Source organism: Schistocerca cancellata, chromosome 4 (genome assembly GCF_023864275.1).
Source record: "Schistocerca cancellata isolate TAMUIC-IGC-003103 chromosome 4, iqSchCanc2.1, whole genome shotgun sequence".
Lineage (NCBI taxonomy): Eukaryota > Metazoa > Arthropoda > Insecta > Orthoptera > Acrididae > Schistocerca > Schistocerca cancellata.
The window spans coordinates 513,168,462-513,191,940 of record NC_064629.1 but is presented as its reverse complement, the minus strand read 5'-3'; the positions used below and the strand labels follow the sequence as shown (position 1 = coordinate 513,191,940).

The 23,479-nt window shown below is 47.0% G+C and overlaps 1 protein-coding gene across 1 annotated transcript in view; it reads left to right on the top strand.

The window, feature by feature from the left end:
- Positions 1-23,479, top strand: part of LOC126184298 (protein trachealess-like) — a 310,612-nt gene that overhangs the window by 171,895 nt on the left and 115,238 nt on the right. Inside the window, exon 5 of the mRNA XM_049926675.1 lies at positions 19,085-19,247. Within this exon, the coding sequence (XP_049782632.1) occupies positions 19,085-19,247 (163 nt within the window). The remainder of the gene's footprint in view (positions 1-19,084; positions 19,248-23,479) is intronic.

Below are 23,479 nucleotides of genomic sequence, written 5' to 3'. Positions count from 1 at the left end.
TCTGACAATGACTCTGTGTGCGTCCCATATGTAATCTGAACTGTTCATTAAACAGGTGCAGTGCTACAATATATAAAACTTGTAGCTACACGTACAGCATCAGAAGTCGATCGTTTTGACTCGAAGTGTGTCACCTCCTTTAGAATTGAATGCAAAGTATATGTCTCCAATTTCGTGTCCTGAAAGAGTAGATGTCCGAGATAATACTGCAGGGGAAAACCATGGTTCTCAACGGTCTTTGGGCTAACTCGTGGTAAAAATCATAGTGTTGCTGTTTTGGGCCAGCCGCGGTGGCCGAGCGCTTCTAGGCGCTTCAGTACGGAACCACGCGACTGCTACGGCCACAGGTTCGAATCCTGCCTCGGGCATGGATGTGTGTGATATCCTTAGGTTAGTTAGGTTTAAGTAGTTCTAAGATCTAGGGGACTGATGACCTCCGATGTTAAGTCCCATAGTGCTCAGAGCCATTTGAACCATTTTTTTGCAGTTTTGGTAGCTGAGTGAGGCTGATAAGATTAGTCAAGGGAAAACCTGTCGAACATATCTGAGCTCGGTATACTTGATAGAACTAAGTGTGAGAGGTTGTAAACGCCTTTCATTGGAGGAGTGTGTCTGAATCGTTCACTGAGAGTCCAAAGACGACTCTTGTATATACCTGACAGCTTATCGCACAGTAAATGTACAAACACAAACTCACGAAGCAGTTCTATTACAGTTAGCGGGATTGACCCTGTTCCGTTTAGTTACAGGGTCAAAACGCTGTCAAAGAATGGAAACTACCAGTTGCCGCAAGACTTGGCATACTATAGCATTTTGGTGAGTTTCCTTCGTCCACAGCCATTGACACACAGTCCACAAAACTTCGCTTCGGCCTGTGCTCATTATGATACATGCATACTCCTAGTTGTAATTCCGCACAGTGTTGTCGAACAGTACAGTATTCTCGTAATTCTAGAAGCTGAAGAGAAAGTCGTTCGGATCGACTAGACGTTGTTATCAATTTGTATTCTAGTGTCTGCATTCCAGCAGCCAAGTGCAAGCGGATGCCTCAAAGGGTTGAACATCAATCGTAGATGCGGGGACTGTTACAAGGATGTTGCACCGGCGGGTGACAGCGTCTACTTTGAAAACAGGTTTTGTGTCTCGCAGTAGACGACTCTAAGGGTGTTTCTACGGAACTATGTGTTAAATTATGTTTCAGATCATCTTATTTTGACGACTAATGGTACATATTTACGATATAAGCACAACATTAGCTGATTAACTTCTCATAGTCGAATTTCACAGTCGGGTACAATTTTTTGGAGGATATAATTTTCGGCACTGACAGTAGAAATTATTTGTTTGACTATTGCAATTTGGATCTTTTGGCCATTATCAAGTGGCACTGGAAAAGCTGAAAAATATGTAAAAAAAGGAAGCCCAGAGTATATGTACAGAGTCGGAGAAACATGTCATCAGACAGCAGTACACTACAAAAAATGGCGCAAATAACTCATCTTCTACATTTTGCTTCAACATATGTCAGATATCCAAATCCTCCGCCGCGCGGTGTAGCCGTACGAACTGAGGCGCCTTGTCACGGTTCGCGTGCCTCCCCCTGTCGGAGGTTCGAGTCGTCCCTCGGGCTTGGGTTTGTGTGTGTGTTGTCTTTAGTGTAAGTTAGTTGAAGTTAGATTAAGTAGTGTGTAAGCTTAGGGACCGATGACCTCATCAGTTTGGTCCCATAGGACTTACCACAAATTTCCAATTTTCCAAAATCCTCCGTCATGTGTTCATGTCATCGTTAGATCGAAGCCTGTTCACTGTAGGAATACAGTACGAGCGCGAAACGGTGAACAGAACTTCGCTCTCGTTTGATTCTAGTTCGATAACTAAGTGAGTCCACAAGGTTGTGCATCTACGTTGCATCCAGGTTAAGCCACTCGCTGAGTATTTGATGATTCAAATGGCTCTGAGCACTACGGAACTTAACATCTGAGATCATCAGTCCCCTAGAAGTTAAAACTACTTAAACCTAACTAACCTAAGAACATCACACACATTCATTCCCGAGGCAGGATTCGAACCTGCGACCGTAGCGGTCGCGCGGTTCCAGACTCAAGCGCCTAGAACCGCTCGGCCACACGGCCGGCAGGGGACTGATGACCTCAGACGTTAAGTTCCATAGTGCTTAGAGCCATTTGAGCCATTTTTGAACTAAATTCCGAAATCCGATCTTCGCCGAGGATGTAGAGCATATATTATTACCACCAACTTTCAAATCGCGCAATGATCACCATTCAAAAATAAGGGAAATTAGAGTTCGTACAGAGGCGTTAAGACAGTCGTTTTTCCCTCGCGCGATCCGCGAGTGGAAGAGAAGGGGGGGGGGATATGATTTTGGCGCGAATTGTGCCCTCCGCCACACACTGCTTGGTGGCTAGCGGAGTATATATGTAGACGTAGATGTAGATGGCGACGTGTGTTACACCAGTGCTTGTAGACACGTTGAACATTCCGCTGCGAAACATCAACAAATCCAACAACTTCACACATTGGATGGCCAAGGGCACGACCGTACACGATTGCGTCTTTTTGCCCCCTCCCTCGTCCTTACGGTTACCCATGTTTACGCACAAAGTCCGCTTGAAACACAAATTGCCTTATGCTCACTTAGGCAGTGCGCACGCCGTTGCGAAATTGACTGGATCGCTGCGCCATCTGTAACGGCCTAACGATTCACTTGTGCGTGAAGAACGAGGTGACTAATTTTTGTCCGGTGAGCTTGTACCTGAATAATCTTGTGGCTTCTCTCCCTCGTCAAGCTGAGACCATTACCAAAGCTAGTGACAGTGATATGCGGTATTATCTTAATATCTCGAGCGCGTGACTAAATTTTTGTCCGGTGCGCTTTTTGTCCAACGTGTGTACGTGTGCTAACATACTCATCTTGTGTTATCTGCCAAGATGTTAATGTATAAAGCGAACAGGGGCGATCTTATTACACTCCCCTGAGACACCCCACGCCTCACACGCATCTATCGGACTTCCCGCGACAAGTAAAAGTTACCGAGAGAAATCGAAGTCTCGCGTGGTAGGCGCAGCGTCGGCAGTGGCGGCGGCGGTCGCAGACAGCGACGGCCAGCGGGGGTGGCGGCGAATCAGTGACATTGTCGGTGTGCCGGGCTGCCGCCTCCGCCTCCGCCTCCGCCGCCACCGCCGCCGCCGCCTCCGCGCGCCGCTATGCTGGGCACGTCTGCCGGCGTGCTTGCCATGCCTGATGCCGCAATCAATAGAGCCGCCGCCAACATGGCCGACACCTGCCATCGCCGGCAGCGGCAGCGGCGGCTCCCGGCGGCGGCCAGGCCGCGCTGCACGCTGCAGGTGCACGGCGCGCCACACGTGACGCTTCCTGCCCACGCGCTGCTGCGTCTCTGGCCGCGTTAACACGTCTGCAGCCCCCCGCCGCCGCCAGCGCTCTCTCACGCTTCCGCCTGCTCCGCCCGACAATCCGCGGGGGATGCTGGCCACCACAATTCGCATTCAGCGGCCGCAGCCGCGTTATATAGCCCCGTCCCTATCAGGACGCCGAGGCGGAGGAGATGAAAGAGTGCAAACTTCCTGTCTGTCGTGTCGCGCGCCTGTCGAGCTGTCTCGTATTGCAGACCACGACGTCTCTATATTTGTATTCACACACCCGAAGCCAGTGTTCAGTACACGGTGAACGGTCTTTCGTACTTCTCGCCATGTGTTGTCAGCTGTAAGGATGGAGCACAATAGCAAACACCAGTAAACCCCCCTCCCCCCGATACTATCATGACTCAAACTCCCAGGTAAAACAGCTACAGACTTCTGATTACTTTAAAGAAGAGTTAATGTGTTACATACACCTGTCTGCAAAACTCAAGAACAAAAGTAAATGCCGCATGATGTGACACTGCCAAGTAACACAGCTCAATGAAACTTCGACCGTACATAAGAGGAAGTGATACAGTGTAGTACAAGAGGTAACTGAGAAAAGTACGCAATGAGACGAACAGAAGTGATATTTTTATTGAAAGATAATAATTACGAGGGTAATCCCAAAAGAAAGGTCTCCTATTTTTTTTATAAGTACATAGACCTGTTTATTTCTACAATGGTTTACATCAGTTTACAGCTTGAACATTTAGCTCTTTTTCGACATAATCACTATTTCTGTCGATGCATTTTTGTAGACGCTGCGACTGTTTTAGTATGCCCATTCATACTAGCTCGCCGCCGTGCTGTTCAGAAAGTTATGAACCTCTTCTTTCACCTCGTCGTCGGAGCTGAATCGCTTTCCGGCCAAACGTTCTTTTAACCTTTTGGATGGGGTGGATAGCAATGTGCGGCTGTTTGCTGATGATGCTGTAGTGTACGGGAAGGTGTCGTCGTTGAGTGACTGTAGGAGGATACAAGATGACTTGGACAGGATTTGCGATTGGTGTAAACAATGGCAGCTAATTCTAAATATAGATAAATGTAAATTAATGCAGATGAACAGGAAAAAGAATCCCGTAATGTTTGAATACTCCATCAGTAGTGTAGCGCTTGACACTGTCACGTTGATTAAATATTTGGGCGTAACATTGCAGAGCGATATGAAGTGGGACAAGCATGTAATGGCAGTTGTGGGGAAGGCGGATAATCGTCTTCGGTTCATTGGTAGAATTTTGGGAAGATGTGGTTCATCTGTAAAGGAGACCGCTTATAAAACACTAATACGACCTATTCTTGAGTACTGCTCGAGCGTATGGGATTCCTATCAGGTCGGATTGATGGAGGACATAGAAGAAATCCAGAGGCGGGCTGCTAGATTTGTTACTGGTAGGTTTGATCATCACGCGAGTGTTACGGAAATGCTTCAGGAACTCGGGTGGGAGTCTCTGGAGGAAAGGAGGCGTTCTTTTCGTGAATCGCTACTGAGGAAATTTAGAGAACAAGCATTTGAGGCTGACTGCAGTACAATTTTACTGCCGCCAACTTATATTTCGCGGAAAGACCACAAAGATAAGATAAGAGAGATTAGGGCTCGTACAGAGGCATATAGGCAGTCATTTTTCCCTCGTTCTGTTTGGGAGTGGAACAGGGAGAGTAGATGCTAGTTGTGGTACGAGGTACCCTCCGCCACGCACCGTATGGTGGATTGCGGAGTATGTATGTAGATATAGATGTAGAACATAGGGAACAGGTGATAATCACTGGGTGCCAAGTCAGGACTATAGGGTGGGTGGGTGGGAGGGTGGGTGATTATGCTCCACTGAAACTGTTGCAGGAGAGCAACGGTGTTGTGGGTGTGTGGGTGAGCGTAGTCATGGAGAATGTGTACGCCCTTGCTCAACATTCCTCTTCTCCGGTTCTGAATTGCCCGTTTGAGTTATTCAGAGTCTCACACTACCTACCTGTCAGCGTTAATTGTGGTCCCAGAGATTCAGCTCCGAGGACGAGGTGAAAGAAGAGGTTCATAACTTTCTGAACAGCATGGCGGCGAGCTGTTATGACATGGGCATACAAAAACTGCCACAGCGTCTACAAAAATGCATTGACAGAAATGGTGATTATGTCGAAAAATAGCTAAATGTTCAAGCTGTAAACTGATGTAAACCATTGTAGAAATAAACAGATCTATGTACCGGGTGATCAAAAAGTCAGTATAAATTTGAAAACTGAATAAATCTCGAAATAATGTAGATAGAGAGGTACAAATTGACACACATGCTTAGAATGACGTGGGGTTTTATTAGAACCAAAAAAATACAAACGTTCAAAAAAGTTCCGACAGATGGCGCTTCATCTGATCAGAATAGCAATAATTAGCAGAACAAAGTAAGACAAAGCAAAGATGATGTTCTTTAGAGGAAATGCTCAATATGTCCACCATCATTCCTCAACAATAGCTGTAGTCGAGGAATAATTTTGTGAACAGCACTATAAAACATGTCCGGAGTTATGGTGAGGCATTGGCGTCGGATGTTGTCTTTCAGTATCCCTAGAGATGTCGGTCGATTGCGATACACTTGCGTCTTCAGGTAACCCCAAAGCCAATAATCGCACGAACTGAGGTCTGGGAACCTGGGAGGCCAAGCATGACGAAAGTGGTGGCTCAGCACACGATCATCACCAAACGACATATGCAAGAGATCTTTCACGCGTCTAGCAATATGGTTTTTTTTTTTTTGTTCTAATAAAACCCCATATCATTCCAAGCATGTGTGTCAATTTTTACCCCTCTATCTTCATTATTTCTTGAGTTTTCAAATTTATACTGACTTTTTGATCACCCGGTATCTATACAAAAAATAGGAGACCTTACTTTTGGGATTACCCTCGTACACTGAAATCATCTTGATTTTGATCGTCGCCTTGACGTTACAAAAGGTGGGACATGGTTCTTAATAGGATGTGTCATCATGACGGACGGCAGCGCATGCTATGCAACGTGCTTCCACGCTGGGTGCAAGGTTGGTAAGGAATTGTGGTGGTAGATCGTTCCATTTCTCCACTTCCTCGGTTGGCAGTTGCTGAATGGTCGTTGCTGCATCTGAACGTGCCGCAGTACGTCTCCCCAAAACATCCCACTCGTGCTGGATGGGAACGGGCAGGCCAGCCCATTCACCGAATATCCTCTCGTTCCGAGAGCTCCTCCATTTGCACGGTTCGATGTTGTCGCGCATTGTCATCCATAAAAATAAAGACAGGGCCGAAAGCATCCCTGAAAAGAAGTACTTGGGGAACGAGTACAGTGTCGCAATAATGTTGACAGCTGAGTGTACCGTGTTGAAAGATTTGGAGGCCAGCACACCCATGCAACATTACGCCACCCCATACCATAACAGATGGACCACCAAAAAGATCCTGTTCGACTATGTTCTCACGTGAATTACAAGTTCCTACCTCTCCCCATAAGAGGATACGTCCATCACTAATGAACATGGTCGTTTTTATGGTCCAGATGTTATGATGTAGTTTTTGCAAAATCTTGTACGGACGTACTGACCTCCAAACCAAAAAATGGCTCTGAGCACTATGGGACTCAACATCTTAGGTCATAAGTCCCCTAGAACTTAGAACTACTTAAACCTAACTAACCTAAGGACATCACACACACCCATGCCCGAGGCAGGATTAGAACCTGCGACCGTAGCAGTCCCGCGGTTCCGGACTGCAGCGCCAGAACCGCTAGACCACCGCGGCCGGCGACCTCCAAACCTTTGCACGCAGTACACTCATCGCTCAACGTCATTGTGACACTGTACTCCTTCCCCAAATATGTCTTTTCATGTGTGCGCTTGGCCCTGACTTCAATTTTGTGGATGACAATGTATAGGGTGGGTGCAGGAGCTCTTGGAATGAGAGGATATTCGGGAAATGGACTGGACTCCCCGTTCGCCTGACTTAACTCCCATCGAGCACGTGTGCGACGCGTTGGGGGAGAGGAACTGCATCCCGTTCACATCCACCAACGACTATTCAGGAACTGACAGCAGCGCTGATGGAGGAGTGGAACTCCTTGCCAACCTTGTGGCCACTATGGGAGCACGTGGCAGAAAACTGTGAGTCCAAAATTTTCAAGTATCTCTTGCTGAGATGCAGTCCCTCGAGATTAATTTTCTACACTGCTACAGCGTTCACTCTGTAAATAAACCCCCTAACAATATAAATTGAGAGCCTAACTGCGACACGAACTCGTACATTTTTCTTTCACGGGCGGGATGAATGGCAAAGAATCAGCACTAGTTGTGGCCGGACAGACGGTTTTAAGGTGTTGGAAAGTCTCACTGTCCTCTTTCTTCCAACCATTATCGGGTTACGTCATTCAGCATCTTCCTGAGAATGTGCTAAAAACACCTATCGACAATCCGGAAGGTCGTCCACGTATTCATTCACACTAAATTCAAAAGATCCCAGTCATTAGTACGGTACTCCAGACTACGCCCCATTATACACCGAAGAGCCGAAGAAACTGGTACACCTGCCTAATATCGTGTAGGGCATCCGCGCGCACGCAGAAGTGCCTCAACAAGACGTGGCATAGACTCGACTAATGTCTGAAGTAGTGCTGGAGGGAATTGGCACCATGAATCTTGCAGGGCTGTCCATAAATCCGTAAAAGTACGACGAGGTGGAGATTTCTTCTGAACAGCACGTTGCAAGGCATTCCAGATATGCTCAATAATGTTCCTTTGTGGAGAGTTTGGTGGCCAGTGGAAGTTTTTAAATTCAGAAGAGTGTTCCTGGAGCCACCCTGTAGCAATACTGGACGTTTGAGGTATAGCACTGTCCTGCTGGAATTGCCCAAGTCCATCGGGATACACAATGGATATGAATGGATGCGGGTGATGAGACAGGATGCTAACGTACGTGTCACCTTTCGGAGTCTTATCTAGACGTATCAGGGATCCCACATCACTCCAACTGCACACGCCCCATACTATTATAGAGTCTTCACCAGCTTGAACAGTCCCCTGCTGACATGCAGGGTTCATGGATTCATGAAGTTGTCTCCAAACCCGCACACGTCCATCCGCTCGATGCAATTTGAAACGAGACTCATCCGACCAGGCAACGTGTTTCCAGTCGTCAACAGTCCAATGTCTGTGTTGAAGGGCCCGGGCGATGCGTAAAACTTTGTGTCGTGCAGTCATCGAGTGGGCCTTTGGCTCCGAAAACCCGTATCGATGATGTTTCATTGAATGGTTCGCATGCTGATACTTGTTCATGGCCCAGCATTGAAATCTGCTGCAATTTGCGGAAGGGTTGCACTTCTGTCGCGTTGAATGATTCTCTTTAGTTGCCGTTGGACTCGTTCTTGCAGGATCTTTTTCCGACCTCAGCGATGTCGGAGAGTTGGGGTGTTTGTGGGAAGAGACCAAACTGCGAGGTCATCGGTCTCGTCGGATCAGGGAAAGACGAGGAAGGAAGTCGGCCGTGCCCTTTCAGAGGAACCATCCCGGCATTTGCCTGGAGTGATTTAGGGAAATCACAGAAAACCTAAATCAGGATGGCCAGACGCGGGATTGAACCGTCGTCCTCCCGAATGCGAGTCCAGTGTGCTAGCCACTGCGGATGTCGGAGATATCATGTTTTACAGGATTCCTGATATTCACTGTATACTCGTGAAATGGTCGTACGGGAAAATCCCCACTTCATCTCTATTTCGGAAATGCTGTGTTCTATCGCTCGTGCGACGACTACAACGCCACGTTCAGACTCACTGAAATCTTGATAACCTGCCATTGTAGCGGCAGTAACCGATCTAACAACTGCGCCAGACACTGGCTATCTCTTGTCTTATAGAGGCGTTACCGACCGCAGCACCGTATTCTGCCTGTTTACATATCTCTGTATTTGAATACGCATGCCTATATCAGTTTCTTTGGGCCTTCAGTGTAGTTTTGTGAGCAATCTCCACCAACAGCCGTCAAGAAAGATCGCAACGATTATTCCGTAACTGGACATTGCACATCACACAGTCACCCGTTGAAGGTGAAGAGACTTCTCGATCGAGGAATGAGAATTCTCAGTCACCAAAAATCGCCAATTTAGCTTATAGACGAATCCATCCAGATGAAAGTGGTCTTCGTCGCTAAACCAAACCATACAGTGCATACTAATTCCCATCAATCCCCGCGGCCAACCTTGCAGTTTGAACGTCCTAATTCAAACCGTTCACAAGATATGACGATTTTATTCCATATAGTTCAATAATTGTCACCCTGTATATCATGCCACTCCACATGCTAACTCGGAACTTTCCTGCGATGACAATTACAATTCAGAACATTGTTTTAAATAGTGACAGAAACACGATGTAATGGTTTCTGGATATGGTTTGTGAAGACCGTTCGTATAGTATGTCGCATATGTAATAATTTTGCTGCCGTTAGCTCCAGAAATTCTGACGAAAACATCCATATGTACACACAAATCTCATTCCACACATTTTACACGCCTAATTACCAAAATTTGAGGATTATCTCCTTCTGCCATCTCAGCTCATTTTTTATTTGCAGTTCAGATCACGTAGTTATAAGGCCGTTTCAAGCGCTTGCTATCGTGTGAAACAGCAACTGCCAGATGGCGTACGCCGGAGATAGGGCGTGGCCGCTGCGAAGACGGATGGCCGCATCGATATACTGCCTCCCGTTCTTGTATGAGCACTAGCCACTGCACACATCGTTTATAACAGTCTCTAAACAAATATTTTTGTCTGTTCGCTTTAAAATATCTCTACAGGACGAGGAAATTCGAGAAATTAGAACTAATACAGATGCTTACCGGGAACCGTTCTTCCCACGCGCCATTCGAGTAGAAGAGGGAAAGCGGAGTCAATTAGTGGTACCAGAAGTACCCTCTGCCACACACTGTTAGCTGGTTTATAGAGTGTGAAATAGATGTAGATTAGATCATGTGGTTGCAGATGACGTTAGGATTTTGGAACGACATTAAAAAACCTTCCAGAAGAGCAAGTAATCAGTTAACTTTTATCATGGTGTATAGCGATGAAGGCAGGGGGGTGGGGGGTGCTGATAACGCTGTCCCACACGAGTAAGCGGCATCTCATGGTCCTTCACAATGATCACTGAACGTCTGACGCTATTAACTCTCCTTACATAGCCTACCAGGCCTGGTGGTAACAACACCATGAACACTAATGCACCCTAGCGGCCGTTTTACCTGTCACAGAGAATTCCACTTGTAATAATCTGATTATTTGCCGATGTTGTGTGCGTGTCCGAAGTTGCATTAACATACGACCATATCTTCTGGATGATTTTTTCTCAGGCAGTGTATTTAAATTTAAACACGTTGCAGAAAAGGTATCCATCGGTATAACCGTGACGTGAAGAACTACGTAAGCTACACAAACATCGATGGTTCAAGAAAATTTCAGACCAGTTTCATGACATTGGACCCTGAACTCTATGGACGATTGTGAGTAAGCATCCACGACGATTAATCTAAGGGAAATGGTTTAGTATGACTGTCATCAAACTGTACCAAACATAGATCTAGCACTAAGGGTATATTACTTCATAGTTCGTTACCAATGCGTAAATTCAGAAATGTTCCCTAATTCATTAAGGATGTTTTCCACAAACTCAAATTCGAAAACATTGTGATTCTTGGGTTTTTCCCGTCGTATTTGATAATCAAAATATCCACGGGTGTACCGCCGGTGTCCGCAGCTCGTGGTCGTGCGGTAGCGTTCTCGCTTCCCACGCCCGGGTTCCCGGGTTCGATTCCCGGCGGGGTCAGGGATTTTCTCTGACTCGTGATGACTAGGTGTTGTGTGCTGTCCTTAGGTTAGTTAGGTTTAAGTAGTTCTAAGTTCTAGGGGACTGATGACCATAGATGTTAAGTCCCATAGTGCTCAGAGCCTTTTGAACCATTTTGTACCGCCGGTCTACAGTGTCCAACGGGCACAATATTTCGGCGATCATACATGGTTTAGTATGACTGTCATAAAACTGTACCACACATAGATCTAGCACTAAGGGTACATTACTCCATAGTAATGATGGCGACATGTATGATCGCCGAAATATTGTGCCCGTTGGACACTGTAGACCGGCAGTACACCCGTGGATATTTTGATTATCAAATACGCCGGGAGAAACTCAAGAATCACATCATACACCTTTACGGGGAGGAGATGTACCGCAGCATGAAGAAATTTGAAAAGTTGCGCCACCGTAGTCCGTCAGTTCACCTAATGATGGCGACATGTATGATCGCCGAAATATTGTCCCCGTTTGACACTGTAGACCGGCAGTACACCCGTGGATATTTTGAACATAAGAAATTGCCTGGAAGTACGCTATTTTCTGTTCTTCCAAGAAAGAATTTCCCCTTAAACAAAATGTTGATATACGGAAAGTGAATGCTACGTACACTCATGTTCAGAAAAAATGAACGACTACAGATAAGACGTACATACTCACAGGACATGCACATTAGTATGTTCTGCAGAAATCATTATCGTTTGAACCATGTCGGCCAGCGACTGATATCACGGCGCAACTCGACCTGCCGGTAAAACGTGCTTGCGGCTCTCGTTGCAGCTATAAACCGAAGGGAATGGATCAGTGTGACTTGAATAGACGTGCAGGATGCCTCGCAAACGTATGAGCGAACCGTACCGTCAAATCAGTGAGTCTGAAAGATGACACGTTATTGGCATGAGAGAATGGGATGCCAACCACCACAAATAAACATTGAAACCAGGTGAATGCAGCATGGATGGCATTAGCACAGGACGCTATTCACACACAATACGCGTCGATACCATCATGCATGGAACAAGTTATCAGGGTCCATGCTAATCATTTCTCCATAACATGCTGATGCACGTGTCCTGTGAATATGAACGTCTTATCTCTAGTCGTTCAAGGTGTTCTGGTTTTTTTTTTTCTGAACATGAATGTATTTTCAGTCAATGCTTCCACGTTTAATATTGATTATATGCCATGAATGAGGAGGATGTAGTGGGAATTATTGCTGTGCTGCAGTTTTGTTCACTATGTGTTCTTGGAAATGAGGATAGAATGATTGCTTCTCCTAGCTTGACTGAATACGTAGAACATTCAGGCAGTCCATCATGGGCACGAAAAATGAACTTCAGTCGTTCACGGCAAAATTAAGTCTCATGCGTAAACACTCTACAGTGCAGATTAGGAAATGAGACACTTATTGCTATTTGGGGAGCAAAATAACTGATGATGGCCGAAGTAGGGAGGATATAAAATGTAGACTGGCAATGGCAAGAAAAGTGTTTCTGAAGAAGAGAAACTTGTTAACATAGAGTATAGATTTAAGTGTCAGGAAGTCGTTTCTGAAAGTATTTGTATGGGGTGTAGCCATGTATGGATGTGAAACGTGGACGATAAATACTTTAGACAAGAAAAGAATAGAAGCTTTCGAAATGTGGTGCTACAGAAGAATTCTGAAGATTAGATGGATAGATCATGTAACTAATGATGTGGTACTGAATAGGACTGGGGAAAACAGGAGTTTGTGGCACAACTTGTCTAGAAGAAGGGATCGGTTGATAGGACATGTTCTGAGGCATCAAGGGATCACCAATTTAGTGTTGGAGGGCAGCGTGAACGATAAAAATCGTAGAGGGAGGCCAAGAGACGAAAACACTAAACAGAGTCAGAAGCATATCGAGTGTAATAGTTACTATGAAATGAAGAAGCTTGCACAGGATAGAGTAGCATGGAGGGCTTCTTCAAACCAGTCTCTGGACTGAAGACCACAACAACAGCACATGCCCATGTAACATAATGCTTCCCCAAACCATAACATCTAGACCACCAAAACGAAAATGTTCAACAATGTTCCTCGATGCATTGCGTTGTTCCCACCTCTCACCCGAGAACAGCAAGCGACCCTATTCCCTATACTCAAAGCCTCAGTGCAAACGGTGCGGCTGATGTGCGAGTGTCAACGCAACATAATATATTGGTCGTCGGGCAACGAGGTCACCCTCATGTAGTCGCCGTACCACTGTGGAGAACCTTGCAGTCCTGTTAAATGCGGTTCCCATTACACCCGCTTTTTGCCTGTTGCATATTGTAGCCATCATCTGCTGCTGTAGTTGGTCGTTGTGGTCGACCATCTTCTCTCCTTTCGGCAGCAGTGCTTGTGTTCCGAAACTCTCCCCAGTGCTTGTGTTCCGAAACTCTCCCCACGCATGAGAAACAATGCTACGAACAATACCAAAGGCCTGGGCTACACTCATCACAGTTCACCCTTCTTCCAGTTTACCGATGATTCTTCCCCGTGTGAAGTCATCCAGATGTTGTATCCGGGCCATGTTGTAATGAAGAAATCACCACAGTGCACCGTAACCATTCGCCAGTTTATTCACACTGTCTTTTCCCATCTCTTCAACTGCCTCGCGTTGCGAGGCCAGCGCCATTTGGTGCTGTTGTCTCGCTGAACTAGCGCCATATGACGTCCAACTTCGTGTGCACGACTGGGAAACTTCTGACAACACGCGCCTGCACTTTCATTCATTTCCATCGAGTAGTTAATATATTATGCTACTTTATCTATCTCGCCCTTAAGTTTTGCAGAGCAATGTAGTTTTCTCGCTACTGTTGCTAATTTCAGTATTTCATTATTAAATCACACATTTGTGTCTGACAAACTGTTTTTATTCCGTGTATTTCATACACTTCTTACCGTATTTATAAGGAACCTGAGTTTCATTATTACAGGTTCCTTATTAGGTTTCCTGTCGGCTATACAGCTATTTCAATGGAACTGTTTCTGACACCGTCTCTAGGAAAACCCGTGCAGCCCTTTCGAGAAAATGAGCACAAGTACATCTCAAACGAAATTTCCGTAACCTTATTAACGGTGCTTTAACCCCTTATCTTCCTTCCTTCCTCACCCAAACCCAGAGAGAAAAACAAAAAGAAACGCCTAACGTTCGCGGCAATGAACAACACGCAAAGAGGGTTCTCGAAAAACAACGTCGCCTTTCTTCCAAAGATCTTTATTTAAATTCTCCGAGCATCTCTGTTACATAAATAAATAAATTGTCGTATTGACTATACCAATCTGTTGTCTACCTAGCAACGCGTCGTTGAACACGTTCGGAGTCACTTGTCATGCGTTCTTAATTAGGACTCCAAATGCAGTACCCTAGAATTTGTACACTATTTCCGTTACATATGCTCTGTATTATCCCAGAACACTTTGAACAAGTATAAGTCTTTCGTACACTTGCCCTAACTGTGCTGGGGCCTCTGATGTCGTCGCGTGGTTATTTCCTGACCTGTCGGCGTTTGGTCGGGAGTACTTCGCATCAGGATTAACAATGTTTATGAGCTGTTCCATTCGCCTTTGTCTCTGTGCACACCCTAATATCTCACAGCTTATTCTCTCAATTCCTACACGAGATGTGTGGTGGTGGCAGCGGAAATTTTGTGCTGTCTTTGAACCCGATTCTCTAAAATCACCCGACGGGGTTTCGTGAAAACGGCGTCCTCTTTCTTCAAAAGATCCCCATTTAAGCTCTCATCCTCCCTGTTACACTTTCGTATTATCATCCAGCATGGGGAAATTAAAAATGACCAGGAAAATATTTCATTCTCCTTAAAACAGGCAACCCAACTTACATCTTCTGCAACCAGGCCATCTGGGGTGACTGGTTGACAAAACAGAAATAAGCTGGACGATATTTCATGCACCTGGACCATGTAACCTAACGTGCATCATCTACTGTGAGGGTGGATGATGTAAGTTGGTTTGCCTACCTTAAGGTGCGGGAAATTTATCCGGATTATTTTTATTTTGCCCACCCTGTATTCACAGTGCGGAAACTTAAACGAAGCATTCGACACAAACGTAAACAAAGGATAACTTAGACTGCAATGTGACGAGGAGAGTTGCGGAGGAACAAGCAACTTTTCCGTCTCATAGGGATGGAAGTCTACACCCGTGATTTGTGCCTCTGTGAAAGCAAAACTGACATACAGTCATATAGATCACCAACACTTTTTGGCGTCGTGGAAGTCATACTCCAGCACCGTGTTGGACGAAAATTTATCACTTAACTCATTTCAAAATAAGAAAAGAAATTCTCAAGAACGCACAATACAAATGTTTAAATGTGTGTGAAATCTTATGGGACTTAACTGCTAAGGTCATCAGTCCAGCCGGCCGGTGTGGCCGTGCGGTTCTAAGCGCTTCAGTTTGGAACCGCGTGACCGCTACGGTCGCAGGTTCGTTTCCTGCCTCGGGCATGGATGTGTGTCATGTCCTTAGGTTAGTTAGCTTTAAGTAGTTCTAAGTTCTAGGGGACTAATGACCTTAGAAGTTAAGTCCCATAGTGCTCAGAGCCATTTGCACCATTTGTCATCAGTCCCTAAGCTTACACACTACTTAACCTAAATTATCCTAAGGACAAACACACACACCCATGCCCGAGGGAGGACTCAAACCTCCGCCGGGACCAGCCGCACAGTCCATGACTGCAGCGCCTTAGACCGCTCGGCTAATCCTGCGCGGCCGCACAATACAAAACAAAGTTGAGTACATAAAGTATGTAACGGCTACCGCACAGTTGCTTGCTGAGGTTGGCAGCGTCGTAAACGAAGTAGTACAGCCCTTATCGCTGCCGGTATCTTAGGCATGCGTAATTCGAAACATTCCTTACCTAAAACTACTAAGCAAAAGTGACCGTTCTATACCTGTTACGAACCTAGCAGCTCATCTCTGAACTCGTTCTATACCTCCTGTTATACCTACTTGACAAGGACTTTAAATGTTGTGGAAATACTGTACAGTGTGATTTTGCTAAATGGTGACAAACTGCAGGAAACGATTGCTGAGAGTTTAAGTAGCAGAACATTTCATTTCGATACACGCCCGGAAATGCGTTCAAGGGGATAAACACTTGAAGGTGGAAATAAAACATCTCTGACAGCGAGCACTGTAACAGCATGAGGGCAGAAAGGGATAAGCCAGACGGTCATGTGTAACATCCACCACGACGACTGTCACTATCCGTACCACCTGCAATGCGTTCAGGCTGTATTACCTAGTGACGTGCATCCGTGGAGATGGTTTACTCATTGGTTCGTTGGACAGGTCACAACGGTGGAGGGATTTCTGTCATCCATCTTATTCACAGATGAGATTACCTTTAAGAGGGGGGGGGGGGATATACACTCCTGGAAATTGAAATAAGAACACCGTGAATTCATTGTCCCAGGAAGGGGAAACTTTATTGACACATTCCTGGGGTCAGATACATCACATGATCACACTGACAGAACCACAGGCACATAGACACAGGCAACAGAGCATGCACAATGTCGGCACTAGTACAGTGTATATCCACCTTTCGCAGCAATGCAGGCTGCTATTCTCCCATGGAGACGATCGTAGAGATGCTGGATGTAGTCCTGTGGAACGGCTTGCCATGCCATTTCCACCTGGCGCCTCAGTTGGACCAGCGTTCGTGCTGGACGTGCAGACCGCGTGAGACGACGCTTCATCCAGTCCCAAACATGCTCAATGGGGGGACAGATCCGGAGATCTTGCTGGCCAGGGTAGTTGACTTACACCTTCTAGAGCACGTTGGGTGGCACGGGATACATGCGGACGTGCATTGTCCTGTTGGAACAGCAAGTTACCTTGCCGGTCTAGGAATGGTAGAACGATGGGTTCGATGACGGTTTGGATGTACCGTGCACTATTCAGTGTCCCCTCGACGATCACCAGTGGTGTACGGCCAGTGTAGGAGATCGCTCCCCACACCATGATGCCGGGTGTTGGCCCTGTGTGCCTCGGTCGTATGCAGTCCTGATTGTGGCGCTCACCTGCACGGCGCCAAACACGCATACGACCATCATTGGCACCAAGGCAGAAGCGACTCTCATCGCTGAAGACGATACGTCTCCATTCGTCCCTCCATTCACGCCTGTCGCAACACCACTGGAGGCGGGCTGCACGATGTTGGGGCGTGAGCGGAAGACGGCCTAACGGTGTGCGGGACCGTAGCCCAGATTCATGGAGACGGTTGCGAATGGTCCTCGCCGATACCCCAGGAGCAACAGTGTCCCTAATTTGCTGGGAAGTGGCGGTGCGGTCCCCTACGGCACTGCGTAGGATCCTACGGTCTTGGCGTGCATCCGTGCGTCGCTGCGGTCCGGTCCCAGGTCGACGGGCACGTGCACCTTCCGCCGACCACTGGCGGCAACATCGATGTACTGTGGAGACCTCACGCCCCACGTGTTGAGCAATTCGGCGGTACGTCCACCCGGCCTCCCGCATGCCCACTATACGCCCTCGCTCAAAGTCCGTCAACTGCACATACGGTTCACGTCCACGCTGTCGCGGCATGCTACCAGTGTTAAAAGACTGCGATGGAGCTCCGTATGCCACGGCAAACTGGCTGACACTGACGGCGGCGGTGCACAAATGCTGCGCAGCTAGCGCCATTCGACGGCCAACACCGCGGTTCCTGGTGTGTCCGCTGTGCCGTGCGTGTGATCATTGCTTGTACAGCCCTCTCGCAGTGTCCGGAGCAAGTATGGTGGGTCTGACACACCGGTGTCAATGTGTTCTTTTTTCCATTTCCAGGAGTGTAGTTAACCTTCAAAGCACCCACCTTTGGGCTACGGCAAATCCCCACGGTATGGTGGTAGCGAGCCATTAACACCAGTTCCGTCTCATTGTGTGGGAGGCGATTATTGGCGATCTCCAAGTGGGACCAGTCATCCTCACAGGCGAGGTACATCTGGACTTGCCGCGCGGGATTAGCCGAGCGGTCTAAGGCGCTACAGTCATGGACTGTGCGGCTGGTCCCAGCGGAGGTTCGAGTCCTCCCTCGGGCATGGGTGTGTGTGTTTGTCCTTAGGATAATTTAGGTTAAGTAGTGTGTAAGCTTAGGGACTGATGACCTTAGCAGTTAAGTCCTGTAAGATTTCACACACATTTGAACATTTGAACTTTCTGCGGGTGACCCTAACTTCCCTGATGGCTAGTGGTGCTAAAACACCAGTACAGACAGAACGTTCCCACTTGTCTGTATTGTTCTTATGTGTGATTTCAGTTATTGAAACCTACACTGTCGAAGATCTAATATCTCCAACTTGGAAACATCAAATGGTTCGAATGGCTCTGAGCACTATGAGACTTAATATCTGAGGTCATCAGTCCTCTAGAACTTAGAACTACGTAAACCTAACTAACCTAAGGACATCACACACATCCATCCCCGAGGCAGGATTCGAACCTGCGACCGTAGCGGTCGCGCGGTTCCGGACTGAGGCGCCTAGAACCGCTCGGCCACTCGGGCCGGCTTGGAAACATCCATATAACATTTTCTGCTCTTTATCATCTCAGGAATTGTTTTCTGCACCTGTCTCCATTTAACAAAATAGCCCCGTGTAATACGCCGCACTAACGGCTCGCATGCGATTTTCTTTACAGAAACGCTACACTTGCCAAATACTCTTCCGTGAGATTCCTCGACAATGACAGCGCCGGCGCAAGCGATGTCGCTGTTGTGTAAGTGTGCGAGTGTTTCCTAAGGCTGCGGTGTGTTGTTTTGCAGGTGGAGATGACGGGCAGCAGCATCTTCGAGTACATCCACCAGCAGGACCACGCAGAGCTGGCCGAGCAGCTGGGTCTGGGGCTGGCGCAAGGGCAGTCGCTCGCCTCGCCCGGCAGCGCGGGCTCCGAGGAGGGCGCGCCCCAGGGCACCAACAACCCCGACGGTACCGCCTCTAGCTTTACATTCATACAGGGTGACAATTATTGAACTATATGAAAACAAAAGTAAATTATTTACAAACTACACAATGCACACACTTTATTCAACATGTAAGCGTCACTACAGACATTCGGATTTAGGTTATGACATGTTCGAAATGCGTGCCATCTTTGGCGATGATTTGACGCAGACGAATAGCGAAATTCTGCATGATCCACTGAAGTGTCGGAACATCGATGCTGTCGATGATCTCCTGAATGGCTGTTTTCAGCTCAGCAATGGTTTTGGGGTTACTGCTGTACACCTCATCTTTAATATAGCACAACGAAAAGGAGTCGCATGTGTTCAGATACGGAGAATATGGCGGTCAATCGAGGCCCATTCCAGTGGCCTCTGTGTACCCCAGAGCCAGAATGCGGTCCCTAAAGTGCTCCTCCAGGACATCAAACACTCTACTGTTTCGATGGGGTCGAGCTCCGTCTTGCATGAACCACATCTTGTCGAAGTCAGGGTCACTTTGGATAATGGAGACGAAGTCATCTTCCAAAACCTTCACGTATCATTCGGTAGTTACCGTGCCATCGAGGAATATCGCACATCGTGTCCGGACAATGCACAATGCACACTGCACACTGCACCCGTTGAGGGTGAAGAGATTCTCGATCGCGAAATGCGGATTCTTAGTCCCCCAAATGCGCCAATTTTGCTTATTGACGAACCCATCCAAATGAAAGTGGGTTTCGTCTCTAAACAAAACCATGCATTCGCGTACTAACTCGCATCACTCCCCGCTGCCAACCGAGTAGTTTGAACGTCCTAACGCAAACCGGTCAGAAGTTATGCCGATTTTATTTCATATAGTTCTATGATTGTCACCCTGTACCAACGTTCGTCGAGCCTTTGCACGGGTGGATAGTCTCCAGAAGTACACTCCTGGAAATTGAAATAAGAACACCGTGAATTCATTGTCCCAGGAAGGGGAAACTTTATTGACACATTCCTGGGGTCAGATACAACACATGATCACACTGACAGAACCACAGGCACATAGACACAGGCAACAGAGCATGCACAATGTCGGCACTAGTACAGTGTATATCCACCCTCCGCAGCAATGCACGCTGCTATTCTCCCATGGAGACGATCGTAGAGATGCTGGATGTAGTCCTGTGGAACGGCTTGCCATGCCATTTCCACCTGGCGCCTCAGATGGACCAGCGTTCGTGCTGGACGTGCAGACCGCGTGAGACGACGCTTGATCCAGTCCCAAACATGTTCAATGGGGGACAGATCCGGAGATCTTGCTGGCCAGGGTAGTTGACTTACACCTTCTAGAGCACGTTGGGTGGCACAGGATACATGCGGACGTGCATTGTCCTGTTGAAACAGCAAGTTCCCTTGCCGGTCTACGAATGGTAGAACGATGGGTTCGATGACGGTTTGGATGTACCGTGCACTATTCAGTGTCCCCTCGACGATCACCAGTGGTGTACGGCCAGTGTAGGAGATCGCTCCCCACACCATGATGCCGGGTGTTGGCCCTGTGTGCCTCGGTCGTATGCAGTCCTGATTGTGGCACTCACCTGCACGGCGCCAAACACGCATACGACCATCATTGGCACCAAGGCAGAAGCGACTCTCATCGCTGAAGACGACACGTCTCCATTCGTCCCTCCATTCACGCCTGTCGCGACACCACTGGATGCGGGCTGCACGATGTTGGGGCGTGAGCGGAAGACGGCCTAACGGTGTGCGGGACCGTAGCCCAGCTTCATGGAGACGGTTGTGAATGGTCCTCGCCGATGCCCCAGGAGCAACAGTGTCCCTAATTTGCTGGGAAGTGGCGGTGCGGTCCCCTACGGCACTGCGTAGGATCCTACGGTCTTGGCGTGCATCCGTGCGTCGCTGCGGTCCGGTCCCAGGTCGACGGGCACGTGCACCTTCCGCCGACCACTGGCGACAACATCGATGTACTGTGGAGACCTCACGCCCCACGTGTTGAGCAATTCGGCGGTACGTCCACCCGGCCTCCCGCATGCCCACTATACGCCCTCGCTCAAAGTCCGTCAACTGCACATACGGTTCACGTCCACGCTGTCGCGGCATGCTACCAGTGTTCAAGACTGCGATGGAGCTTCGTATGCCACGGCAAACTGGCTGACACTGACGGCGGCGGTGCACAAATGCTGCGCAGCTAGCGCCATTCGACGGCCAACACCGCGGTTCCTGGTGTGTCCGCTGTTCCGTGCGTGTGATCATTGCTTGTACAGCCCTCTCGCAGTGTCCGGAGCAAGTATGGTGGGTCTGACACACCGGTGTCAATGTGTTCTTTTTTCCATTTCCAGGAGTGTATAAGTTATTCCACTAGAAACTACAAGGCACGTCTGAAAAAATCGGTGAATGGTCTCAGAAAATAAAGGAAACAAGTGTTACAAACAAAATACGCCTACTGGCCTTCAGAGCAATCATCATTAGGTACAAAGGCTGTTGGAAACTATCAGTAGACTCTTCTTGTAGAATCGCTCGAAGCACCGTGGACATGCGTTGTCGGATACGCGCCTCATTACAGGAGATGGGAGCTGGCGCTACCAACACGATCCGGAGACCAAGAAATAGTTAGTGGCATGGTGTTCATAGTCTTTCGCGCCTCCTAAAAAATTCGGCTGATAAAATCCAAGATTAAGACGATGATCCTCGCCATTTTCGACAGCAAGGGCTTGATCACTCATGAGTTTATATCCGAGGGAGGCGGGGAAGACAATGTACACCATTCCGTTGACTGTCGATTGGTCTCTGGATCCTATTCGTAGCATCGGTCTCATCTCCTGTAATGATGCGGATATCCAACAACGTGTGGCCACATTGCTTCTAGTAATTCCAGAAGATTCGTTTGCTGGCAGTTTCCAGGAGCTTTAGAACAGATGTCAGAAACGTGTTGTGCCCAATGGCGATTACTTTGAAGGTTACTAACCGTATTTGTAACCCTTGTTTCCCTTATTTTCAGAGACCATTCACCGAATTTTTCAGACGCATCTTGTGCGATTGCGGACTGTGTGCGAACTCTACCTCAGTAGTAGAGAAAAATATCCATAACCGTAATTCATTCATTATTAATAGGAGCTATCATTAGTCCGTACTTAATTCTGAATTCCACAGTGTTTTAATAGTCATAGTCCTACTGGAGTTGATATGGCTTTGGCTTCTTCTACTTTCAGGAATTTCTCATGCAGGTAGTTACAGTGATGGACTGGGAGGGGGGGGCGGGTTAGAGTTTCATGTAGAATCTGAGCTGTAGTAGATTCTCCACGCACATCACTACCATGTATGGAAGACAAGTAAACTGGCATAAATAAAATAATTGTTATCCATACTACTGTCATTTGACACCCGTTCGGTCTCCCTCTGAGCCATACATGCTGCTAACCAGCTTATATACGGTTTATTGGAACATTCTCACTATATTCAAACTAGTACATGTGTAATCAGATCTCTAAAATTGCTTTCTATAACGTTAAAAACTTGAAATTTCAGTCTCTGCATAGTTTTAACAATAGATTAAAAGTGAAGAGAGGAACATGGACTTTTTTCGTGTACTTACGATATCAACATTATGGGAAGCACAGCATGGATCAAGTTACTCTTTTATGACTAGAGCGACATTCATGTGTTGTTTCAGTCTAATCACAAATTTTAGGAAAACGCGAGAATACAACCGTCGCAGGAAATTAATTTCTTTATTGTAACTACCATACTACCATAGCTCTGCAGGGAGTATAGGTTTTCGTGTTCGGGAAGATTATAATAAAAAAGACTAGAATTTCAAAATCAAGTGTACTGCATGCCTCCATCTTTTTAAATAACTTCTAAAATTCAGTTTAATCTACGTCCACAAGATAGTTACTAGAAATTACATATTCACGTAGATAAATTCTTTTTGTTTGTCACTACGATCTTTGCTCTGGAATAAGCAATAATGATACATTATCTAGCGTAATAATTATCTTTGCACATGTACGAAAGTCATATTTCAGAAAGATCACGTATCAGACACTATTCTAAAATTATTAAAATGATAGCAACGCCCTTCAAGGATTGGCATTTGCTTAAGATATGATTTTTTACCTGCAAATAGATTTTCCAATGATACAGTTGATTCATGTCCTATTTCAGTTTGTTTATATGCGTCAACCAAACTACAGGTCATAAGGTATCGCTCTTCGACCAGCGTTCTAAGAC